General features: G+C 38.9%; 1 protein-coding gene and 1 pseudogene across 1 annotated transcript; one reads left to right on the top strand and one right to left on the bottom strand.

The window, feature by feature from the left end:
* Positions 1 to 1,737: 1,737 nt before the first annotated feature.
* On the bottom strand, positions 1,738 to 9,107 carry LOC117012041 (Y-box-binding protein 3-like). The gene is given in 4 exon segments (XM_033087968.1): positions 1,738 to 2,820; positions 2,823 to 2,843; positions 2,926 to 3,157; positions 9,048 to 9,107. Coding segments are annotated over 4 exon segments (1,218 nt in total). The 3' UTR covers positions 1,738 to 1,915.
* An 8,670-nt stretch (positions 9,108 to 17,777) lies between these two features.
* Positions 17,778 to 18,884, top strand: LOC117028436 (G patch domain-containing protein 11-like; annotated as a pseudogene).
* Positions 18,885 to 19,656: the final 772 nt, after the last annotated feature.

Below are 19,656 nucleotides of genomic sequence, written 5' to 3'. Positions count from 1 at the left end.
CTATGAATTTCTGTTATAGGACTGCTTTTTTGTGTCCCATAGACTTTGAGTCATTGTCTTTCCTTTTTCATTTGTCTCAGATATCTTTTGATTTCTTCCTTGATCTCACTGTTGATCCATTCATTGTTTAGTAGCGTGTTATTTAGCCTCTATGTGTTTGTGTGTTTTTGAGATTTATTTTTCTTGTAATTGATTTCGAATTTAATATGATTGTGGTCAGAGAAGACGCTTGATAATATTTCAGTTTTCTTAAATGTACTGAGACTTATTTTGAGGCCTAACGTGGTCTATCTTAGAAAAAGATCCATGTACACTAACAAGGATGCATATTCTGCTGCGTTAGGCTGAAATGCTGTAAAAATAACAATTAAATCATCTGGCCTACTGTGTGATTATAGGCCACTGTTTCCTTGTTGATTTTCTGTCTGGAAGATCTATCCATTGATGTCAATAGGGTGTTAAAGTCCCCTACAATCGTTGTATTACTGTCCATCTCTCCCTTTATATCAGTTAATATTCGCTTTATGCATTTAGTGCTTCTATGTTGGATGCATAAATGTTTACAAGGGTTATATCCTCTTGTTGGATTGATACATTTATCATTTTGAAATTTCCTTCTTTGTCTCTTATTATAGCTTTTCTTTTAAAGTCTATTTTGTCTGATATAATTATTGCTACAGTAGCTTTTTCTTTATTTCGATTTGCAAGAAATACCGTTTTCTACCTTTTTACTTTCAGTCTCTGTGTGTCTCTTAATCTGAAGTGAGTCTTTTGTAGACACCCTAAGTACAGGTTTTGTGTTCTTATCCATTCAGCTACCCTATGTCTTTTGATCGAATCATTTAATCCATTTACATTTAAAGTAATTATTCATGGATACATAATTATTGACATTTTATTATTCCCATTTTTGGTCCCAACACCCCACACTTTTTCTTCAAGAAGTCCCTATACATTTCTTGTAATACCTGTTTGGTGGTAGTGATGATTTTCTTTAGCTTTTTCTTGTCTTGGAAGCTCTTTATCTTTCCTTCAATTTTTTTTTTGTATGTTTTTTGCTTCTTTGTCAAAAATTATCTGTCCATATTTATGTGGTTTTATTTCTGGATTCTCAATTCTATTCCATTGGTCCATGTGTCTGTTTTTCTGCCAATACCATGCTGTTTTGATTATTGTAGCCCTGTAGTACAAGCTAAAGTTAGGGAGTGGGATACCTCCAGTATTGTTCTTTTTTCTTAAGATTGCTTTGGCTATTTGGGGTCTCTTGTGGTTCCAAACAAATCTGATGATTTTTTGTTCTACCTCTTTTTTTTTTTTTCCTTTCAAGGGTAAAAATTTTATTTTTGAGGAACTTCATACTGCACATTTTCAAAGAGAGTCACATAGGAAAGCAAAAATATTACCCTCCCCTCATCCTAGAAATAAATAAGAAGGGCATAAAATTTCTTTTTAAATCACGACATGTGGAAGTTTAGCACCAGCATTCAAAATGAACAGAAAAGGAAAAACAAGCATTTACTATATATTTCAGATTTCTTTGGTAGGGTTTCACCCCATGTGGTATTAATATTTCTTCTTTAAATTCATATTACCAAACAGTAAAAAACCAGGAAAAAAAATAAACCTAGTGGTTACTGAAACTGGGGAGGTTGCTCTCTTATCTTCTGTGCAGACATTCCCAGATAAAATGCTGGAAAATTAGTTGACATCTTCCTTTCGTACTTGTTTACTGTACTTGTAAAGAATAACAGTAAACATTCCAATGTCCACATCTTGTTATTCGTCTTCTACTTTATTGCTTCAATGTTTCTTTGGTGTTGGTAAGGTCGTGGTTGGCTTTTTGCTTTATTTTTTAAATGATCATTAAATTCTTTAGGTCACCTGCCGATGGAGAAGGTGCCTGGGGAGCCTGGTGTTACTCAGCACTGGTCTGCTCTGTGATTGGAGCAGGGTTGTCAGATGGCACTTCATCTGCCTTGGTCTCTTTGCCATCTTGTGCAGGAGCATTAGGAGGACCGGGACGACGCCGATAGTTGTACGGGCGCCGGTATCCACGGCGAGCAGATGGCTGGTTTGGACCATTGGCCGCTTGTTGATTCTCTTTATCTTCAGCCTCTCCCACAGCTGGGACAGGTCGTGGGCGAGGAGGTCCTCTACGGTACCTTGGACGATAAGTTGGATTTCGATGAACTGGTCCCTGAAGTTGTGCGCCCTCTGGGACTCCATCCTTCATCTCTCCAATCTCACCAGCCTGCATTCTGTTGGGATGGGGAAAGACCCGTGAGCGACGGTCAAAGGTCTGTCCCACGTGGTAAGGCGGGAACCGCCACCGGTACTGAGGGCGATACTGGGGGCGGCGCAGCTGACTCTGGGCCCCAGAGAACTGCCCATCAGTGGCAGGGGGCTCAAATCCTTCACTGCTGCCGCTCCCTTCCTCCTCCTCCTCCCCAGCGTAATTACTGGGAGGTCCACGGCGTCTGCCATAGTAGCCACGTCTGTAACGGCGCCGATCAGCAGCATAACGGCTCCCTTCTACAGGAACTCCATCTGGGCCAGTCACATTGGCTGCTTCTGCACCCTTCTCTCCTTCAACCACATCAAACTCTACTGTTTCTCCATCTCCCACACTGCGCAGATATTTCCGTGGATTATTCTTCTTGATGGCAGTCTGATGTACAAATACATCTTCTTTGGTGTCATTTCGATTGATAAATCCATATCCATTTCTGACGTTGAACCATTTGACAGTGCCAAGGACTTTGGTGGCGAGAACTTTTTTCTCCGAGTCTTCACTGCCGGCGGGCACTGAAGAGGCGGGGTGGTGGTGGTGGTGGCGGCGGCGGCGGCGGCGGCGGCGGCGGCGGCGGCGGCGGCGGCGGCGGCGGCGGTGGTGGTGGTGGTCTCGCCCGCCTCGCCACCACCTACTTGCTATCATCGGGCACCTCAGTGGCGGTTGGTCGGCCGTTAGCCCGGCTGGTGGTCGCAGCGGCCGGGCTCGCTCTTGGGGAGGCTGCAGGATCTCGCGGCGCAGGCCGGGGTGGGGTCTCGCGGCGGAGGCGGCTCGAGCTCTCGGGCTGCGCGCTTGCTCTGGGGCTCCTGGCTGGATCTTACTGCCCCAAAAATGGCCCCGCACAAGTTTTTCTAGGCGGCGCAGGGGCTGGGGAGGGGAGGGCGGGCGAGGGAAGAGGGTGGGGAAAGTTGGCTGCGGACTGTTCTACCTCTTTAAAAAAGGCCATTGGGATTTTGATGGGGATTGCATTACATCTGTATATTGCTTTGGGTAATATGGCCATTTTAACTATGTTGATTCTTCCAATCCATGAGCAGGGAATGTCTTTCCATTTCTTTGTGTTTTCTTCAATTTTTTAAAAAAAATGTCTTGTAGTTTTCAGCATATAGGTCTTTCACATCCCTGTTTAAGTTTGTTCCTAAGTATTTTATTCTTTTTGCTGCAACTGCAAAAGGAATTGTTTTTTGAATTTCTTTTTCTGTGATTTCATTGTTAGTATATAGGAATACAATGGACTTTTGTACATTAATTTTGTAGCCGGCAACTTTAATGTATTCGTTGATTGTTTCTAATAGCTTTTTGGTGGAGTGTTTAGGGTTTTCTATATATAGCATCATGTCATGTGCAAAGAGTAAGAATTTAACTTCTTCACTCTCAATTTGGATACCTTTTATTTCTTTCTCTTGCCTGATTGCTCTGGCAAGGACTTCCAACACTATGTTGAAAAGCAGAGGTAATAGGGGACAGCCCTGTCGTGTTCCTGAACATAGAGCAAAGGGCTTCAGTTTTTCACTATTAATTATGAGATGAGCTGAGGGTTTGTCACATATGTCCTTTATTATGTTAAGGTATTTTCCTTCTATACCTATTTTATTAAGTGTTTTAATCATAAATGGATATTTTATCTTGTCAAATGCTTTTTCTGCATCAATTGATATAATCATATGATTTTTGTCCTTTATTTTGTTGATGTGATGTGTCACATTGATGGATTTGCGGATGTTTACCATCCTTGTGTTCCGGGGATGAACCGCAATTGGTCGTGATGAATAATCTTTTTAATGCATTGTTGTATTCGATTTGCTAGAATTTTGTTTAGGATTTTTGCATCTGTATTCATCAGAGATATTGGTCTGTAGTTTTCTTCTTTTGTGTTGTCCTTACCAGGTTTTGATATCAGGGTAATGTTGGCCTCATAAAATGAGTTGGGGAGTACCGTCTCTTCTTCAATTCTTTGGAAGAGTTTGAGCAGGATTGATATTAGATCCTCTTTGACGGTTTGATAGAATTCACTAGTGAAGCCATCTGGTCCAGGACTTTTGCTTTTGGGAAAGTTTTGGATGACTGATTCAATTTCGTTATTAGTGATCGGTCTGTTTAGATTTTTCAGTTCTGCATGGTTCAGCCTAGGAAGGCTATATGTTTCTAAGAACTTGTCCATTTCTTCTAGGTTATTGAATTTGGTGGCATATGGTCCTTCATAGTATTTTGGATGATCCTTTGTATTTCTGTGGCATCTGTGATAACTTCCCCTTTTTCATTTCTGATTTTGTTAATTAGTGTCTTCTCTCTTTTTATCTTAGTGAGTCTAGTCAAGGGCTTGTCAATTTTGTTAATCTTTTCAAAAAACCAGCCCTTTGTCACATTCATTTTTTCTACTGTCTTTTGTTCTGTATTTCATTTACGTCTTCTCTGATTTTTGTTATCTCTTTCTTTTGCTGACCTTGGGTTTCATTTGTTCTTTTTTCTCCAGTTCTTTAAGGTTAACGTGAGGTTATTATTAGAGATTTTTCTTGTTTCTTGAGATAGGCCTATAATGATATAAATCTCCCTCTTAAAACTGCTTTTGCTGCCATCCCCAAAATTTTGGTAGGATGTATTTTCATTGTCATTTGTTTCTATGTATCTTTTGATCTGTCCGCTATTTCTTCTTTGACCCCGTCGTTCTTTAAAAGTATGTTGTTTAATCTCCATGTATTTGTGTTCTTCCTGCTTTCTTTTGCCATTGATATCCAATTTCAAAGCCTTTGATCAGAGAATATGATTTCAGTCTTCTTAAATTTGTTGAGGCTGATTTTATGTCCCAATATATGGTCTATCCTTGAGAATGTTCCATGTACACTAGAAAAAAATGTATAGTCTGATGTTTTAGGATGAAGTGCTCTATATATGTCAATTATGTCCATTTCTTCTAATGTGTCATTTAGGGCTGCTATTTCATTATTTATTTTCTGTTTGGATGATCTATCCATAGCTGTCAGTGTTGTATTTAGGTCCCTAGTATAACTGTGTTTTGGTCAATTTCTCCCTTTAGTTCTGTTAGTAGTTGCTTGGTATATTTCAGTGCTCCCTGAGTGAGGGCATAAATATTGATGACTGTTATGTCTTCTTGTTGTATAGTCCCCTTTACCATTATGAAATGTCTATGTTTGTCTCTTGTTATCTTTTCTACCCTGAAGTCTGTTTCATCTGATACCAGTATGGATCCACCTGATTTTCTCTGGATACCATTTGCTTGAAGTGTCAATTTCTACCCTTTCACTTTGAGTCTATGCTTGTCCTTGTAGCTGAGATGTGTCTCTTGGAGACAGTATATGGTTGGGTTTAGGTTTTGATCCAGTCTGGTACTCTGTGTCTTTTTATGATGAGTTCGGTCATTGCATTTAGGGCAATTATGATTTGTGAGGATTTCCTGTCATTCTATCTTTAGTTTTCTGGTAAGGCTGTGTCTCCATTGTTTCTTTGCCTTTTTGTTGTTGTCTATTATTTCTGTTTGGTGGTATTCTATGATGTTTCCTCTGTTTCTTTCTTTTATTACAGTATATATTTCAGTTCTGGATTCTTTTTGAGTGGTTACCCTTAAGTTTATGTAAAATAAATTTTGATAGAGTATTCCATTTTCTTCAGCACGCTTACTTTCTCCATTCCCATATTCTGGTTCAGCCTTTACTCTCCCCCTTTTATGTTTTGGTTGCCACAAATTGTCCCTGTTGATGGTGGTGGAAGAGCCTCCTTTAGTATTTCTTGTAAGTGTAGGTCGTGTATTGGAAATTTGCCACAGCTTCTGTTGTCTGGAAGGTCTTTATTCCTCCTTCATATCTAAAGGATATTTTTGCTGGATATATTATTCTTGGCTCATAATTTCTCTCTTTCAACAGTTTGAATATTTGGTTCCACTCCCTTCTGGCTTGTAGAGTTTCTGCTGAAAAATCTGATGATAGTGTAATGGGCTTTCCTTTGTAGCTTACCGTGTTCTTTTCCCTGGCTGCCATGAGGATTCTTTCTTTGTCGTTGATTTTAGACAGCTTCAATACAATGTGCCTTGGAGAAGACCTGTTGGGATGAGGTAATTAGGTGTTCTATTTGCTTCTTGGATTTGAGGATCCAGTTCTGTCCACAAGTTTCGGAAGTTCTCATCGACAATTTGTTTGAATATATTCTCTGTTCCCTCTCTCTTTCTTTTCCTTCTGGTATGCCCATTATTCTTATATTGCTCTTTCTGATGGAGTCAGAAAGTTCTTGTAGAGTTCTTTCATTTCTTATAAGTCTCAAGTCTCTTTCTTCTTCCATCTGTGTCATTTCCAGGTTTCTATCTTCGATGTCACTGATTCTTTCCTCCATGTGGTCAACTCTACTACCTAAGCTGGTTATTTCATTCTTGATTTCTTGCATTGAGTTCTTAATCTCCAGAAATTCTATTTGGTTCTTTTTAAAAATTTCAGTCACTTTCATAAAATGCTCATGTTGTTCTTTGATTGTGTTTCTGAGTTCACTAACTGTCTTTCTGTATTTTTCTTGCATCTCGTTGAGTTTTTCAGAACTGTAATCTTGCATTCTCTGTCATTTAAGTCACATGTTTCCATATCTTTAAGTTCCTTTTCTGGAGACTTTTCACTTTCTTTCTGAGCTGTCTTGTTGCTTTGGTTATTCATGGCAATTACTGTTTTATTATTTCTCTTCCTACACATCTACAGGAGTGACTTCTGCAACAGGTTGATAGGAAGAGGTCTTTCTTTTGTTTTCCACTACTTATTGGTAGAATGTTTTATTTTCTCTCCTCCTGCAGCCTTTTATTTCTCTCACACGGTAGTTCTATGTTTTCTCTGCAGTATTCCAGCTTCTCACACAATGCGGGGATTCCCTGGGAGATGATGGGCTTCTCCTCTGTTAATAGTTCGCTTGGGTCACAGGGCGCAGTGTCCTTGTTTGTATGCGGAGAACTTTTTAAGTTCCAAAGCTCTTCCTGCACCAGATTCAGAGCCCGTTTGTTTCAGCAGTTCTGTTACTCCTGCAGAGATCCACCAAGATAGGTGGGGCCAGGGGCAGGGTGAGTCATGTGAGGTGGCTCAGAGCAATGGCGGCGACGACCACCACAGCCGGTCCTGCTTTCACAGCTCCCTCCCCTTTGCCGGTACTAGTTGGCCTGCGAATCTGTGGTCTGCGGTCCACAGTTCTCAGAACTGCAAATATTGTGTTCTTTTGATCTGACACTACTACTGTTCTGCTTCTAGCACCGGGCAGTTGGGGGCGGGGCTAGCTCTGGGAGGGTGGGGAGAGGGCAGCTAGTCTCAGAGCCTAAGGCTTCCATTCTCCATGGCTGTGAAGGCTTAAACCACCATTTTTAGCCTTCTTCCTCAGTCTTTTCTCCGAGGTCTCTGCCATGAGCGTTGGGTTCAGCTGTATTATATGTTGTCCCTTTGGCCTTGTGGGCCATAAACAGAGTCCTAGCAGTCCGAGTTCTTCCCTCTACCACAGCTGCAGCGAGCTCAGAGCACTGAGTTTGGTCTGTGTCCTGCGCCCGCACGGCTTCGTCTCTGCACTTCTCCCTTCCCTCCTCCTCGGCTCGCGCGATGCACCCACATTTAGGTGAATTTAGTAATGGGCCTCTTTGTCTTGACTGTCTGCTACGTAGGGAGTCCTTTGTGGAGTTATAGTTGTTCCATTTGTTGTAATTTCCAGTGGAGATTTTACAGGATTCTACAGGAGGGTCACCTCACACGGCCATTTTGATGACGTCTCCTATCTTTCCTTCAATTTTAAATGATAAATTTGGTGCGTAATCTTGGTTTTAGGTCCTTGCTTTTAATCACTTTGAATGTTTTGTTGCACTCCCTTGTGGCCTGCAAAGTTTCTGTTGAGAAATCAGCTGATGGTCTTATGGCAATTATCTTGTGGTAACTAACTGCTGCTTTTAAGATCCTCTTTTTGTCTTTAATCTTTTGCATTTTAATTGCAATGTGTCTTGGTGTGGGCCTCTTTGGGTTCATGTTTTTTGGGACTCTGTGCTCTTGGACTTGTATGTTTATTTCCCTCTGCACATTAGGGAAGTTTTCAGTCATTATTTCTTCAACTAGGTTCTTAATCTCTCTTCTTCTTCTAGCACCCCTATGATGTAAATTTTGTTACATTTGATATTTTCCTAGAGGTCTCTTAAACTATCCTCATTTTTAAAATTCTTTTTTCTTTTGATATTCCAATTCAGTGTTTTCTGCTACCTTGTCTTCCAAATCACTGATTCAGTCCTCTGCTTCATCTAGTCTGCTGGTGATTCCTTCTAGTGCATTCTTTATTTCAGTTATTATATTCTTCACTTCTGACTTTTTTTGTGTGTGGTTTTATGTCCTTTTTTATGCTTGTCATTTCCTAGGTGAAGTTCTCACTAAGTTCCTTGAGCATCCTTCTAACCATTGTTTTGAACTGTGTCTCTGGTACATTTTGGTCTCTTGCCTACATTTTGTTTTGTTCTTTTTCTGGAGTTTTCTCCTGGTCTTTTATATAGGATATATTTCTTTGTTTCTTCATTCTGGCTGCATCTCTGTGTTTGGTTCTATGTATTACGTAGATCTGCTGTCTCCAAGTCTTGACTGGATGACTATATCTAGTAGGTGTCCTGTAGGGCCCAGTGGCACAGTTTCTCTGGTCACCTGCACTGGGTGCTACAAGAGTGTCCGTTGTATTGATTGTGTGTTTCCTCTTGTTGTAGTTGAGACTTAATTGCTATTAGCACATTAGTGATGGGATTGACCCTCAGGCTTACTGGATGTGAGTATTGGCCATGACCATAGCATATGAGCTGCTGTGTGGTGGATGACCCCATGGTGCAGGATTCACCCCAGTGGGCTCTAGTGCCTCCTGAGACTGCCCTTTGGGTAAGCTTCTTGTGGGACCAATTGGGTTGTGCTGTGTTTTGGTTTGAAGTAGGCCACCAGGTATGTTGGTTTAGGGGCATCTTGGGAGGGGCTCTCATACAGGCCAAGATCAACTGTTGCCTGTGACCAGCCCAGGGCTACTTGGTAGGAGCTACAAAGCTATGTGTGGTTAGTTGCTGCCTGTGCTGGACTTGAAGTCGTGTGGGAGAGGCTATTCTGCCAACTGAGGACTGGAGCAGGTCATCAAAGGACCCAGGGCACTCTGAGATCTGCTGCCAGCTGTACCTGGATAGTACTTGTGTTGAGTGGAGCAGGGTCTCAGGGAGTCACCAAGGTGGGGGAAGTGGTGTTAACCAGGTTAGTTCAGATTCATATTTGGTTCCCGTTCTGAGCCTGGGGCCACTCTGCAAAAGATGTAGGGCACACTGAGGCCAGCTACCACCTGCCTGAGGCCCACAGACCCCCGAGAGTTGTCCAAGAATGACTGAAGTGCAGGGCAACACCAGCTGCCCACAAGCTGCCAAAAAAGCCTCTGGTGGTGTGCTAGGTGGGTGGGGCAGTATCCCAGGGAGTCACTAGGGTGGCGCAAGTGGAATTCATCAGGCCAATGAAGATTATTTAGATGTGGGGTGGGGGTAGGGTTCAACAGAGGAAAGATGGCTCTACAGAGGGACAATTGTAGCTCTTCCTCCAACCCTTGCCCTGAAACCACACATTAGTCTCTTCCTGTATGTCTCTGCCATCTCCTGAGCCACCATCCCTTCCTGGAACCCAGGGTGAATGCCTATGAATGAGTAGGTCTGTGCATGGGTCCTTAAAGAAGACATCTGTGTTTCTAGCAGCTTTCTGTCTCACCCAGGTGGATGGAATCCCTGCTGATTTTCAGAGCCAGATGTTGAGGGGATTCCTCTTTACAACATTGGTGCTCCAGGCTGGGGAACCTGGTGTGGTGATGGGACCCCTTGATTTTCAGGGGAGGCCTCTGTAGCCAACATAACCCTCCCAATTCTTGACTGCCACACATGGGTGTGGGGTCAGCCCAGTTTGAATCTCTGCCCCTTCTACTGGTCGCTACATGGCTTCTTCCATATAGCCTTAAATATAGGACTTCTGTTCAGGTAGACTTCTGATGGTTATATAGGTTGACTATAGTTCAGTTGTAAATTTATAATTTAGTTGTAAATCTAAAATTGTTAAGTGTAAATAAATCTGTAATTTAGTTGTAAATTTAATGTGGTCATGGGAGGAAGCCAGTGTAGCTTGTGCATACTCCACCATCTTGACCAGAACTCCTTTTTCTTCTTTATTGAATCACATTTATCCATAATTAATGGAAGTAGACATTATCAAGAATACTTTCTTTATCAAAAGACAAAGTTATACTTGTAAGTATTAAGCATAAGTGGGGACAATTGCGATTTTTGGGGGGGGTTGGTTTTGGTGAAGATCTAGTTAAAGTTATTTTTTAAAAAGATGACTCTGTGTGTAAGTAGAACCAACACTTGATAACAAGCAAAAGAGTCTCAAAAACTTTTTTAGCTTTATTTAACTTCTGTTTGAATTGAAGTCCAGCTACATGGTAATTTGGGTTGTGTGGCTGCCATTTTTGAATTTCTTCTGGTTGTATGACCAAATTGACTTTCCATGTGCTCTTCAGATACCCTCCTTGCTTGCTGTCTCTTGGCAGCTTAGGGCCCATTTTAAGCCTCAAATGTTCAAATGAGGAAACAATGCTCCTGACCTCCTTTATCCAAGGAAAATTTAGCTAATCCTCTACTTCTGGTTTCCTCATAGAGTCCATTAGAATTTTTCGCTAAATGATAGTGGATAGGAATGAGTTAATCAGATAAATTAGTCTCTGCTATACTGTTAATGAGCTGGTGGTTTGTCTCACTGAAAGAAGATTAACCAAATTAAAATGTATTAAGATACATGAAAAATGCTTCTTCTAATGGTGGAAATTTAAGACAACTATGGTAACCTATTGAAGATATTTTTAGATCCTTCATTACTTGCTAAATCATACTACATAGCCTCTGTTATAAGACTGGTTCTGTTCAACTACTTGGTATCCTTCTTTGCTAGTCCTATCTTTTAGCCTGTGGATCCAGCATAATCTTAGCAGCTGAATTTATGGTCTGCTATATACAAAGTAAGAAGTTCCAGGTTTTCCTTTCTATTGCAAAATAATTATTTTATATGTCTAGATGAATCCAGAGAGGGTTTTAAAATATGGTAGGATTGAATCTCGACTGGGTTTTAATTTAATAGCCAACCAAAACATTTGTTTTCTAAAAATATTTGAATATTATGGGAAAAAAGAAACATTTTGCTTCTCCTTTTGAGAAAATGTAAAACGTTTGTAAAACCCGTTCTTTACATTTCCATGGTGCTTGATAGCATAAAGTACTTTCCTTAGCATTATTTAATTTGAGATTCACAATAGGGCATATGAGTTAGACAAGACAGAAACTCTCATTCCAATGTAAGAGGTAAAACCCCTAAAATGATGGTTCAAGTTCATCTAGCCATTTAGTGACAGAACCTATATCCTTGGTCCATTCAGTGTAATTCAACTTGTAAATAAGAAGCAGATGCAAGATCATTGCAATCTGACAGATAACACATTTCTTAAGGGAGGAGCCTTGATTTCATTTCCTCTCCCTTTCCTACTCCCAAAGGAAGACAGTTCTTGATAAGCATCATGTCAGAATTTTTGCCATCAGATCTATGGGATGAAAATTAAAACAAACAAAACAAACAAACAAACAAACAAAAAACCTAGTGATCTGGATGTTCTTTTTTCTTTTGATATTATGTATTCCAAAATTTGAGAATATACAAATTATTGATTTGCCTTTATTCTTATCCTGTTGTAGATTCTGCATTAGTCTGAGACCTCCACACACTTATCTGGAAGTGGAGGCACTTCAAGAATTACTATATAAGGTGTTCCTTCATTCCGCAAATATTTGTTGAGAATCTTCTGGTAGGAAGAAAATAAAACAAGGTAATGGTACAGAGAATGGTAGGTGGGTGGGGACAGGATTGGGGGTAGGTAAGATGGTTTGGGACGGCCTCTTGGAAGTGGTGATATTTGACCTGAGTCTGAAGGATGTAAAGTGGGGAGAGCATTTCAGACAAACAGAGCAGCAAATACAAAGGTTCTGAGGCAGAGATCAGTTTGATGTGTTCGTGAAACAAGGGTGGTGTGAGTGGGGAATCGTGGACAAGGGGGAGAATGGTAAGATGTAAAGTTGGAAAAGGAGGTGGTGGGAAGATTACAGAGGGATGTGTTTAAGACTCTATTTTAAGTACAATAAGAAATCATCACATGATTTTACAGAAGGGATGGTTTTTGAGGAAAATGTTATATGGAAACTATTTGTCCTCAGCAACCCTTTATCATAAGTGAAAATACCCTTCCAAATCCTTGTGGAATTAGTTAGAGCTTAGGTTGCAGAATCTAGTGCCACCAGAAATGGGCTTACTTGACCAAAGGAACCTACTTCTCTACCACCATCCATAGTGGTGAACCTAGTGTAGTTTTCTCTGTGAGTGGGGTATTTATTTCTGAAGCTTTCTGAAGTGTCTAGGTTTACTTGGGTGAATTATTTTTATTGTTATACTTTTTTTCCTGAAAGCACAGTAAATCCATATAATTGGAGGAAGGAAGAGTATACCCATTGAGGGGTGAGAAAGCTATAGTAGATGCTACTTTATTCTTTGGTTCTAGAACTTAAAATTTCAGTAATGCCATATAATTTTGGAGAACACCAGAAATATATCTTTGTGCAATAACTCTGTGAATACATTTTTTTCTAGGCTATCGGATACAACTGCCTACATAATGTAATATCAACTCCAAACCACATCACTCAAAGGGTTTCTATTAAACCTGTACCTTAACTTTAAATTCCAACTAATTCAGAAGCTCTTTTGCCAAAAGGATGAAAGTGTCTAAATATCAGTTAGAAAGGACAAAATGTTTCTTTGACTATCTTGAGATAAAAAGATAACCTTCTCTAGCATAAAGGGAACATTTCTCCTTTCACAGTCTTTAAAGATTTGCTTTGCAGAACATTAAACCTTCCCCCTCCAGAACCTAGTGCCTACAATGTACTGAGATTTCAAACACACACACAGACACACACACACACACTCACACTCACACTTTTTTACAGTGTGCTTTCAAATTGCTTTTTTCCTTTTGATTCAGATCATTAGCAATGGCCATGGAAAAGTCTCAGACAGCTAGAGGGGAATGCAGTAATTTAGAAAAAAAGTTTTCCCTTTGGGCTTAACTCTCTCTACAGTTTGGTCGAATTTTATTTGACATTTTTGTCTATCATAGTACAAGAGTCTTTTTTTTTTTTTTCTTTTCATAGAGTGAAAGAAGAGTTTATTTCTTTTAGGCTGCTGCCCTGTTCTTTGCTGTTCAAAGGAAACAAAGGTTTTCTTTTCATCTTTCTTTTCTCTTAGGCTCTGAGTGGAAGGCTTACAAGGTTGGGGGATTGGTAGCAGTAGGAGATTAAGAAATGTCTTTAATTCACAGACAGCTCTGGACTTGCAGTTGTTCAACCCTAGTGATGAGCTAGATTTATGCTTTTCTTACTTCTTATGTGGGTAAAGAAATTGCTCACTGATTTTCCAGTTTCTACTTCAAGGATATTTTAGTTCAAGGGGATAGGATATATTGGCAAGGAGGGAAGAGAAGGCGTACCTCTTACAGAATCAATGACCCTCGCTTCCAGCAGGCTGGAGGGAAACATCTCTGTAGTCAGACCATAGTTATCTATGAAATGAGGAGAAGCGGTTTAATATTTCCTGAGCGCTACTAGATACTCAGACTGTACTAGACATTTTATATATACTATATCATTCTCAGAAAAATTTTGTGAAGTAAATATTACTATCTTCCATTAACTGAGACTTCAATAACTTAGGTGATTTAATCAGCATCGTACTGCTGTGTGAGTTTCAATCCTTGGATTTTAACATGAGGCTACTCATGCTGTTCTCCATTGCATTATACTTTCTTTTTAGGCATGATCAAGAACACAACAACCAGCATGTCTGTCTATCCCCTTATTCCTAATTACCACTGTCTACATTTGGTGCTGCATGTCTCTCTGAGTGCATCATACATGACATCTCTTTGAGAACCTTTGTGGTATATCTTTCCTGATGGATTAGGAAGGATAGGAAGTCTGTGTCACCCTTGGGCATGTTCATACAAACCATCCCTAACCACACATAATAGCAATAATGGTAGCTAACATTTATTGAGCCTTTACCATGTGCCAGGTACTCTGTTAAGAATATTTCAAATATCGCTTAATGCTCAAAGCAACTCCAGTTTGGGACATATAATATTGTTATTCGCATGTCATAAAATGGAGATTCAAATAGATTAAGTGGCTTGTTCAAGGTCACAGAGCTGTTAAGTATTTAGCAGAGTCAGAATTTGAATTGAATAGGCTGATTCCATAAGCTATAACCTTATCCAGTGCACTACACTGCTTGTTATATACATGATGGGGCATGGAAGAAAGAAGCATCTAAGTATAATTAAATATACCAGACATCAGTGATTTTCAAATATCTGAGAAGTGTACTAATGTTTTTTACCTTAGTTATTATTTTCAAAAGATGCAGAATAAAGTATTGCAATCAAATATTCCAAATCTTATATCACCAACAATTACCTGCTGAGCCCCTATATATTCTTGGTATCACTCAAAATTTAGATAGAGTAAAAGTAAAGAAGACCCAGCTCAATCACTATCCTCACAAACTTGCCTGGACTCTGTGTTTAGTGCCAGTATAATAAACCTACAACTCTTGATGTTCCAATGAGCATGCTTTTTAAAATCTATATTATCGGGCATATTGAAAGTAAACGAATGAGAATGATTCTATCATCTTTGAGATAGCATGTGACTTATTGAATCTGAAAACAAATATGGTTACAAATATTGGCAGTGATTAAGACTGTGATCCATAGTTGCACTGTATTTTCCAGTGAAGCCTATTGAATCTAAGTGATATATGCGAAGTCTGACAACTAAGTTTGAGAACTTGTTGCAATGACGTTGCTAACTTTTTTTGATATAAGAGGGATTATTCATTATGAATTTGTACCAACTGGATAAACAGTTAACCAAGTTTACTATTTGGAAGTCCTGAAAAGACTGCATAAAAAAGTTAGACGACCTGAAATTTTTGCCAATAATTTGTGGCTCTTGCATCACAACAATGCACTAGCTCACACGGCACTGTCTGTGAGGGAGTTTTTAGCCAGTAAACAAATAACTGTTAGAACACCATCTCTACTCACCTGATCTGGCCCCCAATGACTTCTTTCTTTACCTGAAGATAAAGGAAATATTGAAAGGAAGATATTTTGATGACATTCAGGACATCAAGGGTAATACGACAACAGCTCTGTTGGCCATTCCAGAAAAAGAGTTCCAAAATTGCTTTGCAGGGTGGACTAGGAACTGGCGTGGGTGCATAACTTCCCAAGGGGAATACTTTGAAGGCGACCATAGTGATATTCAGCAATAAGGTATGTAGCACTTTTTCTAGGATGAGTTCACGAACTTAATCGTCTGACCTTGGTAAGTGGGATATGAATGGTATAATATTTCATTAGGAAGAAGAGAATAAAGTCAACAAAATCATGGTATGTTGAAGTCATGGAATTATCTAATATATCATCTAAACATTACATCTATAGCTAAACCAACAATCATTGGTTATACATGTTCCATTCTTGACTGACATCTATGTAGAATAAAAAACTACTGTATACCACTGGGACATTTTGAATTTTAGACTTAATTCAGTGTAGAGATTAAAAACAGCATTTGTCAGCTAGTTATCTAATTATGTAGTAGCAGTAGCACAATGGTCAAGTGTGAAGACTGGAGCCAGATTGTCTAGATTTGAATTGTGGTTCTCTGGCTGGGTGACCTTCGTAAGTTACTTTACCTCTCTATGCATCCATTTCCTGATTTGTAAAATAGTATTTACCTTATTGGGTTGCTGTAAAGATGAAATTAATTCATACATATAAAACAATTAGAACAATGCTTGGTAAATGGTAAACATTTTAACTATTATGTTATTTTAATTTGACAAAATATAGTCTTTCTAAGATATGTCTAAGAAACAAAATAATTGACCTACAGAATTGTGTGACTTTTTTTTTTCATTTTGAGGGGCTTTGTGTGTTTATGAACAGTGCTTCTTATTCTTTACTTCACATAACATGAAGATGTTCAGAAGCAGTAAAATACGTTTATATCATCTTGTTGTCGTTATCATTACTATGACCTTAGAAAATGCATTTATGTCGACAATTTTAAAAAGTTTTGTAGTTTCCTGTTTGCACAATAAGTTGATTTATTTGTTTTTAAATTTGGTATCCTTTGAAAAGACCATGTTGTTGATTTTCTTTTTAAATTTTACTCTGCCTTTAGAAATAAAGAGGCCTGGATGCATAGTATATTTTGGTTATGCTTAGCTGGACACACTGCTTGCGAATGGCTTCATGAATATTAACATTCATAATCAGTAGGTTATTTTTCTTTTTAAATAGGGAAAGTAGGACTTTGTTACAATTAACTGCGATAGGGTATCATTTTATATTTATCTCAGAGATGAAACCTTTTAATATTGAGAGCAGAAGGGCTAGTGAATTTGATATGAGGGAATAACATCAATAAAACCAGCAAAGAAAGACCACATGAAGAGTCAGATAATTATAATTTGGTAAAGAGGGAACATGTTGCTGCTGAGAAACAGTCTGGTCAATTAAAAGCATACTAGCCCTTGATTATTTATCTAATATCTTTTGATTAACATCTGTACAAAAATGGACTTTATTACTTTGAGCCCAGAGGAGTAGATTAGCACTGCAGTTAATGTCCCCTTATGCATGTGAGTTTCCTGGCCCTGAGGGGTCGTAGTCCAACCTGTGAGCCAGCTGTTCCTTGTCATGAGAACTGGAAACACTAGAAGCAATCCACCTAACTGAATTTTTTGGCTTGGCTGCCTGAATGGATTTTAAAGTTTTAAGTTTCTACTCCACACACATGGTCAAACTCTAATAAATATTCTCAGAAATACTGCTATAACTAACACTCAATCCAATTTTCCTTGTTTTTGGAGAGACTGATTACAAAATCTATACCTTTGAAATTTTCATCCTATCAAATTGATGTGTTTATTTTGCTTAACCACTTAGATACATAACCACTTAGATTCATAACTAATCTGCTGCCTCCTTGGTAGTGCAGTCATGCCTATGGGTCATATATGTGCTTTGTTGCAGTCAGTTTTGTTACTGAGCGGTAAGAAGTAAAATGTGTTCTCAGCAGTGATTTGTAGAATGAGCTTCAACTGGTAAAAAGTATTTAGGGAGGATTGAGGGATCCATTGCTAGTACCAGCAGTGGACACACTAGGCAGGTTAAAATCTAGATGACATTAAAAGAGCAGAGATACTGCACACCCAAACTCAGATTGAGGCTGACTCCCACAAGTCCTGCTCTGGTTGGTGAGCATATGCGCTGCATGCATTCACGCTAGCTGGCTCTGGTGAGTAGAGCAGTCAGATACTTTTGTCATATGAAATTGAACACGGCAGAAGAAGAGGACTATATGTCTGATGCCTTCATTATTGTTCAATAAGATGTCAGACCAGGGTTGCCAATGTTAAGGCAAATTCAAGAAGCCCGTCAAAAAGAAGAAAAGCAGCAAAAAGCTAATTTGAAAAATAGGCACAAGATTTTAAAAGAAGACCAAGAAAGATATGACATTGGGTTGAAGAACACATTAGGCTGTGAAAACAAAAGGTTTGCTTTGCTCCAGAAAATGGATATAAAAGTGGTCAGACCCTTGGCAAGGGTGGAGATCGTATTGTTGAACCAATTCTTCTCAACGTCAAAACAGGGAAAAGTGACATTGATCATGAGGCATTGTTAAAATGGAAAGCAGAGGAAAAATTAGAAAGCTAAAGGGGAAAGATTCACATGAAAATTCAAATTGAAGAAAAATCTGCAGAACAGTTTTGAATGTGACTTAAAAATCAACAAGATGAAATGAAGCTAGAAGATCTTAGAAGAAGCCAGTGAGCCTGTCAGCAATTGGATAGACAGAAGAATATTCAGGTTCCCAGGGAGGGCTGGTACTGGTTGAGGCTTGAAGGAGAGACTGAAGAAGAGAAAGAGGAAGAAAAAGAACAAGATGAAGATGACTACCATGTTTCCCTGAAAATAAGACCTAGACGGACAATCAGCACTAATGAGTCTTTTGGAGCAAAAATTAATATAAGACTCGGTATTTTATATTATATTATATTACATTATGCCCAGTATTACATTACATTACATTATATTATATTATATTATATTATATTATATTATATTATATTACATTATATTATATTATAAAGACTGGGTCTTATAGTAAAATAAGACTGGGTTTTATATTAATTTTTGCTCCAAAAGACGCACTAGAGGTGATTGTCCAGCTAGGTCTTATTTTCAGGGAAACACGGTATAAGAGTGAAGATTTAAGTGTACTGGACCAATTACAAATATTGACTGGTTATTTAAGAGAAGAACATCTGTATTGCATTGATGTGGAACAGCCTGTAACGATAAAGAAGACCTGTCTCCAAATTGCCCAGGACCAACTTCTGCAGATCATGACTAAGATTATTCTCAATAAAGTAGAAATTCGGAAAATGCTATTGTTCCCAAAGATAGACAGTTGAGCAGTTAGATTTCCCAGAGTTTTGATGCCAGTAAAGAAAGAGGTCCTTTGTATACATTTTGGTTTTTTTTGTGTGTGGGTTTATACTTTAGAAGTACTTTACACTTTAGAATATAATTGTTCGCTGACTTCAAAAAAAATAATGGAATGCTATTTCAGAACACAAGTATTATGGACCTGGGCCATTACAATTTATGACTCTATTGTGATGCTATGGAATTCAAGGACACCAAAAGGTAACTCTCTTCACTTTGGAAGAAATTGAGAAATAAGACAGTCAGAGAGAGATCAAAATATTGGCTTTATTGTCAATGAAGCTGACATAGAGCGCAAGGCTGACTTGATCTCCACTCAGACTCCCTAATATGAGGTTAGACAATTAAGTTTGTGAACTTGTTCCAACAATGTTGCTAGTTTTTTTTGATATCGGAGGGATTATTCGTAATGAATTTGTATCAAATAGACAAACAGTTAACCAAGTTTACTATTTGGAAGTCCTGAAAAGGCTGTGTGAAAAAGTTAGGCGACCTGAACTTTTCGCCAACAATTCATAGTTCTTGCATCACGAGAATGCACCAGCTCACACAGCACTGTCTGTGAGGGAGTTTTTAGCCAGTAAACAAATAACTGTATTGGAACACCCTCCTTACTCACCTGATCTTGCCCCCAATGACTTCTTTCTTTACCCAAAGATAAAGGAAATAGTGAAAGG

Source organism: Rhinolophus ferrumequinum, chromosome X, assembly GCF_004115265.2.
Source record: "Rhinolophus ferrumequinum isolate MPI-CBG mRhiFer1 chromosome X, mRhiFer1_v1.p, whole genome shotgun sequence".
NCBI classification, from domain to species: domain Eukaryota; kingdom Metazoa; phylum Chordata; class Mammalia; order Chiroptera; family Rhinolophidae; genus Rhinolophus; species Rhinolophus ferrumequinum.
The sequence above is the reverse complement of the archived record's forward strand: the minus strand, read 5'-3'. Positions and strand labels throughout refer to the sequence as shown.